This window comes from Polypterus senegalus, chromosome 5, assembly GCF_016835505.1.
Source record: "Polypterus senegalus isolate Bchr_013 chromosome 5, ASM1683550v1, whole genome shotgun sequence".
NCBI lineage: Eukaryota > Metazoa > Chordata > Cladistia > Polypteriformes > Polypteridae > Polypterus > Polypterus senegalus.
The window spans coordinates 185,953,633-185,972,056 of NC_053158.1; the positions used below are offsets into that span (position 1 = coordinate 185,953,633).

An 18,424-nucleotide genomic window follows, 5' to 3' on the forward strand; every position below is an offset into this window, starting at 1 on the left:
TTCACGTGTTGTGAATTTTCTTTGAAGCAAGTTACCGACATTCGACGGGAAAAGACGAGCCTGCATTTTGTTGAGGGCGGCCGTGTTTGACCGCCTTTGTGCATGCACCCTTTGCACAACCAGCAGAACCGGGCCTGCGTCCCCCTGAGGAGGTGTTTCAGGCATGTCCAACCAGGAGGAGACCTCAGGGCAGAGCCAGGACATGCACTGATTGTATACAGTATCTCTCTTTGCTTATATCTCCCAGCTGCCCCGGAAACACCTTGGTATCCCTCAGAGGGGTTGGAGGAAGTAAGCTGGGAAAAGGGATGCCCGGTCATCTTTGCTTAGACTGCAGCCCATGTGACCCACAAAAGCAGTAGAAAATGGATGGAGGGATGAAAGGAAAGCGGGAGTCAAGGCAACAGGACAAAATCATCACCCCCTCTACTCAGTGTAGTGGGGATGCCAGAGCTGGGAAGTGTGCATTAGGCAATGGTTCAACTGACAGGAGGAAGGAGGGAAAGAAGGGAGGTGGGCAGGTAGCTAGAACGTGTAGAAGAAGACTACAATGGCCTTAAAGGAGGACGAGTATTGTTAAGTAGGGCTTGAGGGCCAATGGACCACTCACATGATGTGGCAGAGGGGGTGCCCAGTGAATAGAAATGCCCTGTCAGGGCATCAGGTCTCTTTTCATTTCTTCTTTTTTGGTACATTTTGTTTCCACGCTGTTCAATTATCCACCTTTTATAATAAATCCATATTTTTACACCTTCTGTGTTTTGTATGTGTAATATTTCTTAATTTCTGCGGTGGGTTGGCGCCCTGCCCGGAATTGGTTCCTGCCTTGCGCCCTGTGTTGGCTGGGATTGGCTCCAGCAAACCCCCGTGACCCTGTGTTCGGATTCAACAGGTTGGAAAATGGATGGATGGATATTTCTTAGTTTAATAATTAGTATAATTTGTATCCATCCATCCATCCATCATCCAACCCATTATATCCTAACTACAGGGTCATGGGGGGTTGCTGGAGCCAAACCCAACCAACACAGAGCGCGAGGCAGGAAACAAACCCCGGGACCGCAGTATAATTTGTATTTGTATTTTAAATGAGGATTGTTCACAGTGCCATCAGCCAGCACTCATTGAAGAGCGCTGCACAAAATGAAGTTTTATTGCTTTGTATTGTTTATGGATGGCCCAAGACCACCCCATGGTCCACAAAGTGAAAGCTGAAAGTTTAGCTTAATTAGGAACCTACTTACAGGCAGGAATTAGAATCCAATTAATAAATTAGTAAAAGTGGTGCATTGAGACTGAGTTTAGGAAACCCACAACTAAAACAAGGCCACCAGAGACCTCATCTTGGAAATTCTGGCAAAGCACTCAGGATCTTCACTCATTCATTCATTTTCTGAGCTAGTTATCTCATTACAGGGTGTACCCTAGCAGCAATCTGCAAGGCAAAAACCCACCCTGCCCCTTACCAGGCACACACACACACAAACTGAGCAGAGTTAGCACTGCCAGTCAGACTCACCTGAGGGTCTTAATGTATTCATCTACATGCGCCCACCTCCACTTTCTACAATGTACAAAATGTCCCAAATCAAGCCATATTAAGGCAACGTAAACTCACCCTGGCGTCAGCGTTCTGCGCAGCCTCACGGATCTTTGCCACCCAGTCGTTAAGATCTTCCTGTGTGTCGGCAGCTACGTCTAACATCTGGATGGGATGGGACATCTGCTGAGAGTGGATGGTGAAGACAAAGGGTCTCGAACTTTTTCCATCCTTGTGCACCACTGTCAACAGAGGAGTTGCAGACAGACAGTGGTAAAGGCAAACAGACCGGCTGGGCACAGAGGTAAAGCAAGTGAGGACGACTGAGGAGAACAGGGAATTGCACTTTGGGAGGGTACAAGAGGTAGCAAGCAAACAGAAAACATTTACAAAAGTAACATGGTCCGAAAAAACTGATTAGCTGGACACATTTCATCAAAGCACAAAAGGCAGGCTCAGTTATGGGGTACACTCTGGGCCCCCTGGAGATAAAAGCCAAGGAGAGACGAAAAACAAAACTGAGTATCATTATGAACAGCGCTGTACATCCTCTCTGTGACACAACAACACGGAGGACTTCCAGCCAACAAATTATTCAGCAGAAGTGCATCAAGAAACAAGACTGGGGGTCCTTTATACCAACGGCAAAACACCCGCATAATGCCACAGTGGGACTGGGACTGCCATGTCAGAAGTATTCCTTATTCTTAGTCATTCTGGTGTGCATTTGAGTGGGGTTTGTTGTTTGTTATAATATAATAATATTATTTGTTTATTCAGCTTTTGAATAAAAGGCAATTAAGATCTATCTATCTATCTATCTATCTATCTATCTATCTATCTATCTATCTATCTATCTATCTATCTATCTATCTATCACATTTTAATAAATATCTGTTGTATATATATTATTGTCTAAATATTTCTTGTCCTTCTGACTACGACCTAATTTAGTTTATGATCTGTCTTGCAGTTGGTAAGGCATGGAGGGCAAACAGTTTTAAACTGCACTGAACATAATGAACATACTGACGTACTAAATTGAAGCCTAAGTTTGCCATAGAGAAGTAACAACCTTTAAGTATAGAAAGCAATTGACATTTAACAAGCGAAAGCTAAGATTGTAATGAAACAGAGAAGAAACCTTTTTCCTTTTTTGCCTTTTATTCTGCATGTAATAACTTTTTTCTGAATTTTTGTGATTTCTTTTATTTATTGGACTCAGAGATTCCTTTTGTTACACGTTTAACTCATGTTGGATCCTGAACCTAGAAAAGATGCAGCTACAGCAATAACCCTCCAGGCTGACAGTGGCCAGAAAAATTATTCTGGATTATGTATCTGCAGAGGCTTCTGGGAATTATATTAGTTTCGGAAGTCTCTTTGTGAACTGAGGTGACCCAAAATACTTTCTGGTAGGCTGTAGTGGCACTGGATGTCTTTCTTTATGTGTCTCCATTTCCTCAGTAGTTAGTTGACCCTGAAGCCCTTTACTGGTGGATCTTACATTCTGTGGTAGAATAGCCTTCCTAATTCCTAAAGTGGACTGCTGTCTTTCTTGGTCCAGGGTCTCATCTATCTATCTATCTATCTATAGTGCCTTTCATATCTACAGTAAAACCTTGGATTGCGAGTAACTTGGTCTGCGAGTGTTTTGCAAGACGAGCTAAAATTTTTAATACATTTTGACTTGATAAACGAGTGAGGTCTTGCAATATGAGTAGTCCGTATACGCATAGTCTGACGAGCGTCTTGTCAACTGAGCTGATGGTTCTTCTCTCTCTCGCTGTGGGATTGTGGGTAATCATCACTTGGCGTGCCTCACTCATATAGTCAACATCCGTACAAGCGTACACTGTTTACTACAGCATTGTGACCATGAGTGTGTGCTGTGACGTGTGAGTCTGTCTTGCACCCCAAAACACAAAGCTGAGTCTCAGTACTTTAGCAACACCAGCTTGAAACAGGAACAGCGCGGTTATTTATTGTAGCGGGATCTGCCGCTCTGCTATACACAGACACAGCAGTCAGGCAGGGCCATGCCAAGGTTACTGGCCAAGTAATCCTGTGCCCTGCATTTATAATATTCCTTGTATCACCCATTTGCGGGCAGGTGATGATAGCATGTCTGCGATCTTTTCGGATTCGCTTTTACTGTGAACTGCTACAGCGCTGGGAGACTGCGATTGCTTCGGGATGCTCTTCCGCGTGTCGTCCCGTTGGGTGGAATCCCACAAGAGTTTAGAAACTCACTCACACCAGCCATGATTCTTTTCAAAGGTAAAGTGCAGGTTAATTTGTTTAATGAATTTTTACTTTAGTTTAGTTTTGGATTGTGGAACAAATCATCTGAGTTTCCATTATTTCTTATGGGGAAATTTGCTTTGATATACGAGTGCTTTGGATTACAAGCACGTTTCTGGAACAAATTATGCTTGCAATCCAAGGTTCCACTGTATCTATCTATCCATCTAGCTATCGGGTGTCAAATGAGCAGGGTCAGGGTGGGAGATGTGAGACACAGACGGACTCACAGCACTTGTGTATTCATTTTCCGAACTCCGCTTTTTCAATATAGGCTGGCAGATTGGATGCCAGTCCCTGGAAGGACATGCTGACATGCCAACTTATTTTTCAATCACAGAACTCCTTCTGATGAAATTGGAATACTCAGAGGACAGAAGCCGGGTCTGTGGAGCCATTCAGGCAGCACTTGTAGCAAGTGGCCAGTAAATTAAAGACACGTTTTTGCATTTATGGATGGCATCGGGCACATGGTATGAAGTAATTCAGCTTATTAGAGTTATTAATAATAATAATAATAATAATAATAATAATGAATCATCAGGTAGTTTGGTAGGAGCCACCTTGTTTTCTCTTAAGCACATGAGGATTTGTTCATCTGTTTGTCTTTCTGTAGTAAGTATGGACACTTTGCAGAGATCTCCACTACAGTCCATGATGGCAGACATGGCTACACCACCAAAGGCTCCATGAGACACACAAGACATTCATTCGGGGGAGACCTGAAGCAGGCATTAAATTGAGCTGTCAAAATAAGTTCAGCAAATCAAGTAAGTGCAAATGGCAAAAAAACAAAACAAAAGGTCCCGATCGGTGACACTCACCTATGTGACAGGTGGGGACATCAATGAACCCCTTAAGGAAGTTGCCAAGAGGACTGTTCTCTGCTGACTGTAAAACAAAGCAAAATCATCTTTTGAGGATTTGACCAGGATCTGCAATACTATAGAAGGTAGAAATAATGAAAAGAGAGAACGGACACGGCCAGGAACTTTGGACAAGTGAGAGAAGTGTCGGCTCTTCAGAATGCCTTTTCTCATTAGCACTCCAATGTAGGCTTTCGTTTGTCTAATAACCCCTATGGGTGTCTGTGGTGGTGCGTGGCAGTGTGTGAGTTTTTAAACACAGTGCAGTTCAGGCTTTGTGGGTGCAGATTCTGCTGTGGCATGGGGGGCAGCGCGGGAGGTGGGCCGACTGCTTAATTAGCTCAGCTATTCCACATTGGCACTCTGAGAATTGTAGTTAGTGTAAAAGAGCCTGAGTTAGAAATGAGAGGGAGATGAAAAGAGAAATGAGAAGTCGGGAAGTTAAAAGGAAAAGAAAAGCAGAAAGAGGAGTCAGGACTGAGGTGGAGTCGGAGGGAGGCAAGTGGTGGGGAATGATACCACATGTGGAGCCAGCGGATGGCACTCACGGGGAAGGGTCCCAAGGAGCAGGAGCGACCACCCACTCCAATAAATCCCATGGACACCCGGTAGAGGGATCAGTTTCATTTAAAAAAGCTGTTTTTAAATGATAAAGTCATAATGTGGACGCAGCCTTAGTGCCACCACGAAGGTGGCCAACAGCGTTGCCGCCTTTGAAAATCCAAAGATTTGGATTAGGCAAAAATGTAACCCAATGTATTCAGTCAGTCCAGTTCAGTTTTTCATTTAAAGGGTAAAACACTGCAATTCTTTATAATACGGGACTATAACTGCATAAAACAAAATCCAATCATGCTCATTTTGGGCAAATAAAACGCTAATCGTCAACAAATCAATAAACCGAAGTGATACTCACTGCTTCATCTTGCTCTTGGGTGGAGGATGAGGGGATCTCCTCTACATAGTTAGCCGGAAACCAAAGTTGCCTTTTTCCTCCATAATCACCACGCCACCTGGTGGTCACCAGAAATACATACAGTACACTGTCAATGGACTTATAAGTGAATTAGTCGAGAAATAAAAAGAATTACATTTGAATTATAATGGAGCTCTTCTTTTGCTTTTGTCACAGAGAAATAAAACTAATTAACACTAGAATTACCAGAGCCTACGAGAAAACTCGAAAATTCGGTCCACCTTAAATCCATTTGCACCTCTTTATCAGCGTCTTTTGTCCTGTAAATGTGCCGATTAAGACAAGCAGCAAGCAACCTGCTACTCTATCCCCCACCGCCACAGATCATGCACAAAGTTCTCTCAGCTCATGCCTTGTTTGATTATCTGGGAGTGAAGTGTTGGAGTTTTAGAGTGGAAATTATAGTGATCTTTGGACTTCAGGCTTCACACATTCTATAGTTTATGCCTACATTTTGTAACATTTATTACTAAAATATGAAAAACTTTCTGTTTTAACAATGTGTTTACACAGATTACTGTAGAAACGGAACACACATGAAATGCATGTATTCCAAATAACAATCTACTGTATTATTTCTACTCTAAAACTCCAGCACTTCACTCCCAGATAATCAAACAAGGCATGAGCTGGGAGAACTTTGTGAACGTTCTACGACGGTGAAGGGATGGAATAGCAGGCTGCTTGCTGCTTGTCTTAATCGGCACATTTACAGGACAAAAGACGCTGATGGAGAGGTGTGAAGAGATTTAAGGTGGGCCGGATTTACGAATTTTCTCGTAGGCTCTGGTAATTCTAGTGTTAAGCAAACCAGTGAAAATGTTCAGCAAACATGCTGCAGATTCAGAAAGTATTCTGAGCCCTTTCACTTTCGGCACAACTTTATTGTACTGTAAATTTAGTTTTAAATTGATAAATTTGCTGTTTTTGCCCATCAACCTACACTCAATAACCCATAATGACAAAGTGATAACATATCTTCAGATAAAACTGAAATCTCTCCTTCTAAGAAGTACTCAGACCCTTGGCTATGGTACACCAGATTGTGCTCAGATGCTCCCTGTTTGGTTGTCTTCTCCTTGATATGTGTTTAGAAGTTGACTGGAGTCCACCAGTGGCAAACTGACTTGAATGGACATTATTTAGAAAGGCACACACTCGTGTATGTAGGGTCCCACGATTCACACTGGGGGTCAGAACAAAAATCAAGCCATGAAGTCCAACAAGCTCTCTGTAGACCACCAAGATAAAATTGTGATGAGGCACAGATCAGGGAAAGAGTGCATTGCTACACCCACCTCAGAGTGAACCTCCTGGATTGGGAACCACACCTCAGCACCATACTGGAACAGTGGGAGATTTTTTGAAGGGTGGCTGGAGAGCCAGTCCTGCCACCAACCCCCAAGCTATAGGACCTGCTTGAAAGGCTGGATGCAGATTAACATCATTCCCCAGGATGAAGCAACTGCAAGTTAAGGGTCTTGTTCAAGGGCCCAACGGAGTAGAGTCACTTCTGATGTTTACGGGATTCGAGTCAGCAACCTTCCGATTGCTGACACAGATCTCTAATCCTCAGAGCCACCACTCCACCCCTATCAGGGAAAGATGATTAAAATATTTCGAAAGCTTTGAGTGTTCCAAGGAGCCTCAATCATTATGATAAGGAAGATGTTAAGATCCACCAGGACTCTTCCTGAAATTGACTGTCTTGTTAAACTAAAAACTGGGGAAGAAGGGCCTTGAGTAAGAACCCAACAGTCATCTGAACAGAGCTTCAGAAGTCCTTTGCTGAGATGGAAAAAAACATCAGAAAGACAGCCATCTCTGCAGCTCTGCATCAATCAGGTGCTTATGTCAGAGTGGCTATAGGCCAAAGCTGCTCTTGAGTCAAAGGCATATGACAGTTTAAAGGACACTGGGAGCTTGAAGACACAGATTCTCTAGACCACTAAGTCAAAATTCAAACTCCTAAGCAGAACTCCAAGCAATATGTCTAGTGAAGTCCAGGTACTGCTGATCACCAATACCCACCTTATGGTGAAGCATGGAGGTAACAGCATCGGTCTATGGAGGTGCTTCTCAGTAGCAGGGACAGGGAGACTGGTCAGAATTGAGGGAAGGATGAACTGAGCCAAACACAGAGAGTTCCTTAAAGAAAACCTGCTCCAAAGTGCACGCGACCACAGACTGGGGCAATGGTTCACCTTTCAGCACACAAATAACCCAAAGACAAAGCTGGAGTGCCTTGAGTTTAACTCTCTCGACTGTCCGTGAGTGGCCAGACTCAGTCCCCATTGAACATCATGGAGAGACCTGAAGATGGCGGTCTACAGACACTTCACATCCAATCTAATGGAGCATGACAGGATCTTTCAGGACGAATGAGTTAAACTACCCAAATCCAGCTGTGCAAAGAGACTTACCCAAAAAGACTTAAAGCTGTAATTACTGACAAAGGGGCTTCTGCAAAGTACCAAATTAAGGGTCTGCATACTTCCATGAAGGAAAGATTTCAGTGTTTGATTTCTAATAAATGTACAAACCTTTCTGCAAACGTTTTCACTTTGTCATTATGGGTTATTGAGTGTTGATTGATTGGCAGAAATGGCAAATGTATTTGTTTTTGCAGCCCAAGGGGGGGCCTACACAATATTAGGCAGGTGGCTTTAATGTTGTGGCTGATTGCTGTTCATAGAAAATGGATGATGGAAGGAGTACTGGATTCAGAAATAAATCATGGAATGGTGGACAAAGGTGTCAGGAGTGGTATGTGACCAAAGAATCAAGTGGTCAGGTGTATAAAACAGTGGCCAGAGCAGTATTGTTGTGTGGGTCAGAAGACTAGGCAGGTAAAACGGTGAAGGGAAAGGAAATGGATGCTACAGAAATGAGGATGCTGATACGAATGTGTGGATTAGCAAAGCGTGATAAGATCAGGAATGACAGAATCAGAGGTACTGTTAAAGTTGGGGAAATCTCAAAGGAAAATAAGGAAAAAAGGTTAAGGTGAAATGGAGATGTCATGAGAAGAGAGGGGAGAAGAAACATGGATGTGGAGGAGTCGGGATGGAAGAAACGGGGATGACCAAAGAGAAGGGGGATCTGGGGTAGAAACTGTTATTGAGTGAAGAAGTGCTCAACAGATGAGAGTGGAGGAGGCTGGTCCAAAATAATGACCCCCACATGAAAGGAGAAGAGGAAGAAGTGGAAAACAGATGGATTTGCAGCAAATGAAATATAACACATTGAAGCAGGTGGAGTGTTTTTTAGCTGCAGCACACACGTAGTGTTAGTAAACGTGTGCTTTGAAGCGTACTTAACTTATTTCATGACTCTTCTCATTTTCAAATTACATACTTAAACTCAAATGAAAGTACAGGTCTCTCACCAGCCACCCTCTTGCTTGTCGACGTTGGTGATAATGGCCTGTTTGGGAAAGCAGAGTTCATCTTCCCGCTGGGCCCTGTAGTCATATAATGCCTTGACCGTACACTGTCGAGGGGGGAGACAGACTGCATTAGAAGAGGCCCCGACTGGAAAACTAGAACAACTTGCTGCCCCCGCACCCTCTTACAGACGTTTACAGTAAACCCCCAAAAAATGAGAGACAATCAAGTCCCAACAATACTTTGCTGGGATAAGTAGCAAATGGAAGCAAATAAAAAAATAAGCTTCAACTTGGGGTCTAATGGGAGGGTCAAGGCTCCCGTTTAAGGAAGTGTGGAGATCTGAAAGAACCGTTGGCCTAATAGTGTTTTAGAAATTTACTTTGGCTCCACACAGCTCCTCATGGGACAACAGGTGGAAATATCTTCTGAAAGGGCTAGTAAAAGCTATGATGCTGAGCTCAGATAGCACCATGAGAGACAATGGCAACACTCCACTGATGGCACAAGGGCCCAGATACGATCACGCCGCAGAGACGTGTATGATGCTTATTCCACACATCACCTTCAAGGACACTGAAGATGATGATGATGATGGTGATGAGGATGGGTGTAAACACTTCACTGGGAGTCCCTGATAATGTCTGGTCTTTACTCCTTCTTCAAGATGAATGATGGGTCTGAGTACCTTTTTCGAAGCACTTTAACTACCCTGGACCAGAGACCCATGGTGATGGTCTGTCCAGACACATTTTCTGAGATGCTGATGAGGTTCAGCAGTCAATTGTGTGCACTCTCGGCCTGCGTTGTATATTTTACCTTTGGTGTCATCATTTCAGTGTCCTGCCATGATGATGTTACTACAGCAGCTGTCACTGGGAGTATTAAACATTTCCATGCAAGGCCATTTAAAATTGCTCACATCATGTTTGACTGGACAGAGCTCTATAAAAAGGTTAACTTTCGATAGTAAAAAATAAAACAATTTTAATAAATTTCAGCATCTTTCCCATTTTGCTGCTTTTACGAAGGACGTTCAGAAAGTTTCCACGCTTTGATATTTTCGTTGGAAACGGTGAAGTCGGGAGGAACAGTAATTGGGCATGTCTGAGAGTGTCATGTGACTGGGAAAATTGTATCGCAAAGGAAGGTGATTACGTACAAAAGTGACATAATTTGTTTTTGAAATTCTTAATAAATAGAGATAAAAAAAAGTGCGGAAACTTTTTGAATGTCCCTCATACAGAGGTCTGTTGTTTTTGTTTTTGTGAAAAAAGAAAATCATTTTATTCGTAAAGATTCAACATTTGCTGTTTTTCCAACTAGCCGGGCTTTGATGAGCATTTTAGGGAATTTTCGCGACTCTGCAATTAGGGACTCTCTAGTTCATAACAGCGTTCAATAAAGAGTGAGCTGTGTGTATGTTGGTCTTCCTGAAAGGAATCGCACTGTGGAAACCTTTTGAAAGATGTGGCCCTCATAAGGTTGAACAAATTTGGGGAGACTTTATTTGTTTTCTGTTTCTTGATTGTAAAGTTCCTCTGTGAATTTCCGAAGGAACCACAATCCCAGTTCCTTAATCCTTGTAAATAGGATGGCAAAGTTCTGCTGAGAGAACTTGGAGGTCAAATAAAATCGACACACCTTTAGAACAAACATATTGATTGGAGAGAGAAACAGAAATCCCAATTTCCTCTGATAGTGATGGTTCCATACTGCCTGATCTTGTGTTCCCAGGTTAGGCATGGCTGTACAATGACTGCAGCAGATAGTCACGCCTGCAATTGATGGCAGCAGCCACGCCTTACATAGGACACCAGAATAAAGCAAGAGATTTAGAAACCGTTCCCAGAGTTTCACCTCAGCCAATGAGATATGAAAAGAAAGAAATCAGAAGCCCGGATATGCCACACCACCTAAAAATAAAAAGACAGACGGACGGCTCTCGCCCTCTACCAGAGGAGTGTAGTCACCTCGGTCTCCTCTTGGGGACGCAACTTCACCGCATTCCTTCTATGACACACCTAAACACAAAACAACAGCTCCAGCTTATCATCCTGAGTGACTGACGTATGCAGGGGACTACACCTCTGAGACTTACAGGGTAGAACCTTTCATGTGACATTTCCAGGTGATAAGATGACCCTCCAGATGCTGTCCCCGAGAGCTACTCACTTTTCAGATCTTCCTTTGTAAAGCTAGTTGAAAACATTTGCACGTCTGTAACCTCTCACAAGTAACCCTTCAGTTTTATAAGAACCCAACATGGAAACTAAGGGAAAGGGCATTTTGGACTGAATTTAGGTAACATTTCTTTGTGCAAAGAGTTGTGGGACTCTGGAACAAACTACCGAGACATGGAGTTAGAGCAGAAACCTTGACAACCTTTAACCTCCTTAGCGTCACTTTTTCTCCAAAAAAAAATGTAAAAAGTGTTGCATTTTTTGGCTTGAAAAACATTTTTATTAAATGTCATCTTTCGACTGTAAAATGTGCAAAACACTATAAAATGATACTATAATGATACAAAGTAATAATATTAATGATGAATAATAATAACAATATGAACAGAACACTGCACATGTGTGAGTGATGTGAGCGTCGTTTTCAGATTCCCAGAATCCCTTTCGGTTTCACTGACCGTTTCAATCTCACTGCCTGAAGACAGATTCACTGCATCATCGCTGCTGATGAGAGGCGTTTCATACGTGACGCCATTATGAGGCTAGGAGAAGACGCTCCTACACTGTTGCCCAGGTTATGCTCGGGTCTGATGCTTACGTAAAACGCACCTATACCATTGCCTGAGTAACGTTTCGCACTTAATGCTGCTGGCATTTTTACATCCTCTGTAATATTCAGGTCTTACACCAGACGCCTCTATACTGTCGCTCAAGTGACACTTGAGACTAATGGTTTTAGCATAGTTTTTACAGCTCGAGTTTCACACTAAGGAGGTTAAGAAGAATCTGTATGAGATATCAGGGCAGCTTAGCTATTAGCTAACCAGACAAGCTTGATGGTCTGAATGGTCTCCTCTCGTTTGTTAAATTGCTTATGTTCTTATAAAATCTGCCCATCGAAGCAGAAAATTTATGTGCATATGGAGACATTTTTATTCCTAGATTCTCAAAGCATCAATGAAAGGTGAAACGTTAGAAACTGCCCTAGGTGACACAGGGCATACATCGAGATGGCATTGAATATTTTGAAGGATTATCTGGACAGAACAATTTACAAATATCATTTGTTATCAAACAACAAGGAAGTAGAAATTCTACACCAGTGGTCCAATTTGCATGAAAATCGGCCTACAGATAAGAAGAGATGTGAGCAAGGAATGATTTCAAATTCAATGCAATGAAACAATCGATTGGTACAGAACAGACCTACACTTAGGGGGTCACTTGTTATAGCTCAGCTAAGATCTCATCCCTTGCTCAAATCTATTTTCTTTTTATTTACACTTTTTGTTGTCTTTTAAATATTATTTTGGATATTGTGTTGTTAATGTATGTATTTGTTTGCCATGTTGTCTGCCCTGTCTCCTGTATGTTGAGCTTTAGAGGTTGGAGTTCATCTGCAGCTGGGGAATTGTGGACAGCAGGATTGAAGAAGCAGCCTTTACAATGGCCGCCCTGGCTGAGGTTCAGTGCTTTCATTCTGATAGTGGATTTCCTGGATTTGACCCTCCAAACTCTTGAATTAAGGTGCTGTTCACATTTTTGGACTGGATTTTCTTACTTTTGGTTTGCCTTTTTAGGCAAAACCTATTTTTTGTTTCAGTATTTTTTGCTTCCGACACTTTTTGGTGGAATTCACTTTTACAGTTTACAGTTTTCCTCATTTTAATTTTTAAAGCCCCATTTTTTGCCCGTGTAGGTTGTAGGCCTGCTATTAGAGTTGGAGGCTAGCCTTACTGGAAGTGATGAGGCCTGCTCTTTTGGTTTATTGAAGTGCTGGTCTGGTTTTTGTATTTGAGGTCGCACAGTTTTTTTTTTGACCTTTGTGAATAGGCAGAATCACAACACCACTGAACTCTGGTCATCTACCTGTATACTAATTAAAGGCAAAGCCCTCACTGACTCACTCACTCACTCACTCACTCATCACTAATTCTGCAACTTACCGTGTAGGTAGAAGGCTGAAATATGGCAGGCTTATTCCTTATAGCTTATTTACAAAAGTTAAACAGGTTTCATTTCAAAATTCTACACATTACGGTCATAACGGTCGACAACGTCTGCCATGTTGAACTTTCTTATTTATTGCCCAATCTTCACGAAATTTGGTAGGTGGCTTCCCTGCGCTAACCAAAACCGATGTATGTACTTATTTCGATGGTATGACGCCACTGTCGGCCGCCATATTGAACTTTCCAACGTCACTAATTCTCCAACTTCCCGTGTAGGTAGAAGGCTGAAATTTGGCAGGCTCATTCCTTACAGTTTACTTACAAAAGTTAAGCAGGTTTCATTTCGAAATTCTATGCGTAGCGGTCATAATGGTTGACAAAGTTCGCCATGTTGAACTTTCTTATTTATGGCCCCATCTTCATGAAATTTGGTAGGTGGCTTCCCTGCGCTAACCAAAACTGATGTACATACTTATTTCAGCTACTGTCAGCTGCCATATTGAACTTTCCAACGTCACTAATTCTCCAACTTCCCGTGTAGGTAGAAGGTTGAAATTTGGTACTTATTTCGGTGGTATGATGCCACTGTCGGCCGCCATATTGAACTTTTCAACGGTCTTTGTTACTTATGGGCCCATCTTCAAGAAATTTGGTACACGGGTTCCCAACGCTAACTGAATCCTACTTACGTACATATATACGTCCATAGCCTGCAGCTTGGTCACCGTGTGAGGCGGCGTTGGGTCCCCCATCCTAACGCCTCCCACGTTGTTGGCTGCCTGCCTATATAAGGCTGTCCAGTCTCTACATTCCCTTCCTTGCTTCGCCACGGGATTCACGTCTCCCTGCTGATAACTACAGCCTTTTTATTTAATCCATGGCTTCTCCGCTGTTTTATTGTTCATTTATTACGATTATAGTTATTGTGTAGGTATTTTACACTTACTTTACATTGCTCGCGTACCCATTTCCTTTATCATTCCAACTGTATCCCCATTAACATGTCTATCGAGGTGATCACTATCGATCAAAGAACTGTCCCTTACCGAGTGGTTTCCATGCCCAGAGATGGCACCTACCTTTTCCATTCTCTTTGTTACATATTGCACGGCCATATCAGGCTCACTCTTGATATCTGGAGGAACATTGTGTCTTATGTATTGAATGACTGGGACAGGTTCAAGGTGTGGACTGATGACGGTACAGGAGGTAATTATACTACACAGGAGCACTAGAAGAGTGAAATGCTTAAGCCCTTCACCTATGGATCTGCATGTGAGTTGATGGCTGCCGCTGAATTGTTCGGTTGTCTCTTTCAAGTGTACCGAAATGGCCAAATATTTTACACCTTTTGACAACGGCCAATGCCCCATAAACATCTTAGATTCACAGGTGACGATTTCAGTAGTGAACACTTTGATGTTTTTGAATGTTTAAACTATCAAAAGCTGGATGTGAAGTTATCGATGAAACCGGCTGTATACTTGCAACGCATGACAGATGCCGAATGTCTCTTCAACACAAGTCCTACAAATACTGTTGTAATTGAAACAAACCATGAAACTCAAAACGATTATGACAGCAGCAATCCAAGCTGTGAGATTTGAAACAAGATTAGATAGATAGATAGATAGATAGATAGATAGATAGATAGATAGATAGATAGATAGATACTGTTCACATGACCAACTGTACGTTGCATGCTCAAGAGTAAGCTCAGCTCACAGCTTTGTCATATTACCGGAAGGCCGAACTCACAATGTGGAATACAAAGAGATCCTTAACTCTCTTAGGGCGGATGTCGACTTTTGTTGACAGGAGGGGTTGAGGGCGATAATCAGCTGTTAATGGCAACAAATCTCACTGTCACGTCACAGGCATTCCCTCTGTGCTTGGAGGAATGCTAGACTCGTTGACTCGGCAACTAATCCTAGCGTGTGCATGAGTTGCGAAATGTAAACAATGGCAAGATGGCATCGACATGTGACAAGGGAGCGAAGCAAGTGCAGAAAAGAAAACACTCGGCAGACAATGTTTTGCGCATTATCGCGGAGTCAGACTCTGATTTTTCAGAATCGGATTTTATTGACAGTGATCAGGAGATCGAGCAAGAGTGTGAGAAGCCGGCATCAGCTGATCAAACACCAACCAATGCCGCGCCAGCGGATCTGCTGCCAGTTGAGCGCTTTCGTGCAGCCGATGCATCTACGGCAAGGTTCGCGTGGGATAAATACACAGACATTGATCCGTGGAGAGCCGAGCTGGCTACTGGACTTCACAAGACGGCATGGCTTGCTGTTGGACATGACAGATCACCAGCTGCTGTACTTCAGGCTGCTTTCTCCTGATGCTGCTTTTCAGCTACCGTCAGACGAGACAAACAGGTAGGCAGAGAAATTTTTTGAATCACGGGCTGCGTTTGCATCGCATTCTCGTTTTTCAAAGTGTAAACCCACAACAAAAGACGAGATGAAGCGTGCTGTGGTATTACAAATAGAGATGGGACAGAACTGGTGATATAACTTCAGGGAGCATTGGTCCAAATGTGCTTTGTCCCCTGGTGGCTTTGGACAGGTTATGCAGCATGGTGATAGGTACGTGCTGCTGCAAAGTTTTATTCACTTCTGTAATAAACAGAAGTAAATCCCATGGGGTGAGCCAGGCTATAATGCCATGCATAAAGTTCATAAAGTTTCAGAAAATGGAAAGAGGTGACAATACGGTTTTCATGCGGGCAGAAAACTTGGTGGTAGTGGAATGGGACAATGGCAAAAGGGTGACTTGTCTCTCTACAGTACACACAAACAATATATGTGAGAAAGTGCAGAAACAGACAAGTAGGCACCAAAGCAACACGTATTGTAAGCAGTGCAATGTGGCAATGACCGAAATTGGCTGCTTTGAGCGAGATCAGACTTTGCTGTGTAAAATGTATGTGAAATCATAGAGTATGCAGGCTCATAAAACGTGCAAGACAGTAACATTTGTCAAAAGTAAATATTTTTTGTTGATTTGATATGTTAAACAATTGCTTTGTGTTCTTTTTTTAAAAAATGTTAGCTTTTGGAAAAATATTCAGCCCTGGGAGATAAGAAAAAAAAAAAAAGCCCTAAAAGAGTTAACAAATAATTATTGGTATATTTTCCCTCAGTTTAAAAAGGTTTCATTTTCTTCTTAAGAAAAATTTTAAGGCAGTACTTAGCCGCTGCGAAGCACGGGTATATTGCTATCTGTAATATTGGGGAAATCTGAAAACAACATGTAATCCATGACAAACACAACACTAGTCCCATCAAGAGGAAAGCTAAACAGTTATACTACACTGGACCCACAGGGGCTACCTTTAGTTCTCAAGTCTTACAAAATCACATAAATCATTGACAAAGCAATCGGCTCATTTACTGTGCTATAAAGCCTCAGAATAACTGATAACAGCAGCTGTGAGTCATGCCATGGATATTATGGATCTTTCTTTATTATAAATTAGTTGCATACTTTTCTGAACTCTTTGTATCCTAACATATGAGGGTAAGTCAATAATTATCAATAGCTTTATGATCATTTTGTTTGGGTTAGCTATACAGTTTTCCCCCTTTGGCAACATGGTGCGGTTACAGTGGTAAAAATTTCAAACGTGATCAGTCCGTTTCTCTTGTTGCTTTCTGGCCAATCCATTCTCTGATTGTGCCAAAGAAGACAAGCAAGCAGTGACCCACTATTCATGGGCTGAAGATACAACAACAACAACAACAACATTTATTTATATAGCACATTTTCATACAAACAGTAGCTCAAAGTGCTTTACATATTAAAGAATAGAAAAATGAAAGACATAATTATAAAAAATAAATCAACATTAACATCGAATAAGAGTAAGGTTCAATGGCCAGGGGACAGAAAAACAAAAAACTCCAGACGGCTGGAGAAAAAATAAAATCTGTAGGGATTCCAGACCATGATACCGCCCAGTCCCCTCTTGGCAGAGGGGATGTACCAAGGACCAACATCAGTTCTTCAGAATCATGGTACAGACTTGGTCAATGTTGTCTTCAGTAGTTGACATGGACAGGTGTCCCTCACTTCTCTTTGGTTAACGCTTATCTGGCCTTTTTTTGGAACTTCACGATCCATCCATAAACATAGTAAAACACTGTCTCTATAATGAGCAGAAAGCCATCTATGGATTTCAGCCCCTGGTAAACCTTCAGCCCATAAATATCAGACCAGTTCTTGCTGCTCTTATTTGGTACAAAAGAAGAGAGGAGCAGCCATATTTACTCTTCGAAAACAACAGGAGACACCAACTGATCAAGGTTTACACATGTGCCAACTTTGAACACATGTACTTTGGGACGCATTCACAGGTTGCCTCGTGATGTCTCCTGGAAGTTGTGCCAAGTGACGTTATGAGCATGTTGACTTATTAGCCAGCAACATGGAGCCTTCATCATCCACATTTGTGGATTCAACCTAAAACCTAGCATTACTGGTTAAGTGTTTTAAAGGATCTCTGGTTTTGAACTCTCCGCTGCCCCTCAACTAAGATTTAATGTGTGAGAATAAAGGGAACATCAAAGGGTAACATAGTTATTGTGCAAGAAGTGTTTTGATTTGCATATATATAAGCATTTGTTTTTGAAAACTCATGAAGAGACTAATGCAATAGTTGGCTAAACAGATAAAACTAGCCAACCCACGGCATAGCATACGCCGCATAATCAGGCCGTTTTTTAAATGATTTTTAAGCACAGAGGAAAAAATAACCATTTGAAAAATCCGTAATTTAATAAACCACCAAGAAAAGTAACATTGCAACAATGCACGCTACGAAGCAACATACAATTGTCCGTGACTGAAAACCGGAGGAGCGCCTACTCCTTCCAAATTGAAGGACGGGGTTGAACGGCGCTCGTTCTGTACGCACTGCCCGCTTATGTGCCCGCCCCCAACTCCCTACCTGAGTCGCTCTGTGTACAGTCCACACGCACCTGTGAGTCACGTTGACTGTTAATTTTCCAAACACCGCCTCAGTCGGTTTCCACGTTGACTTTTCATTGTTCTTTGCAGTTCTGGGTGCTTTTTTATATATAATCCACCAAGTCACCCGACCGGGGGGTGGGATGGGGTTACAAAGGGCAGCAACGTAATCAGTCTGAGCATATGACCCGCACGTACTGGGAATTTCTCGTTCGTGGGGAACAATCGCAAGCCACGGTC

At 42.5% G+C, this 18,424-nt stretch overlaps 1 protein-coding gene across 2 annotated transcripts in view; it reads right to left on the bottom strand.

Moving 5' to 3' along the window:
* Positions 1-18,424, bottom strand: part of LOC120529699 (1-phosphatidylinositol 4,5-bisphosphate phosphodiesterase gamma-1-like) — a 224,286-nt gene that overhangs the window by 25,478 nt on the left and 180,384 nt on the right. The window contains exons 21-25 of one of the 2 annotated variants that reach the window (XM_039753754.1): positions 11,046-11,096; positions 9,075-9,178; positions 5,627-5,723; positions 4,669-4,735; positions 1,619-1,782 (exon numbers count right to left, since the gene is read on the bottom strand). In XM_039753754.1, the coding sequence (XP_039609688.1) occupies positions 1,619-1,782; positions 4,669-4,735; positions 5,627-5,723; positions 9,075-9,178; positions 11,046-11,096 (483 nt within the window). The remainder of the gene's footprint in view (positions 1-1,618; positions 1,783-4,668; positions 4,736-5,626; positions 5,724-9,074; positions 9,179-11,045; positions 11,097-18,424) is intronic. The other variant, XM_039753755.1, reaches the window with a different exon arrangement.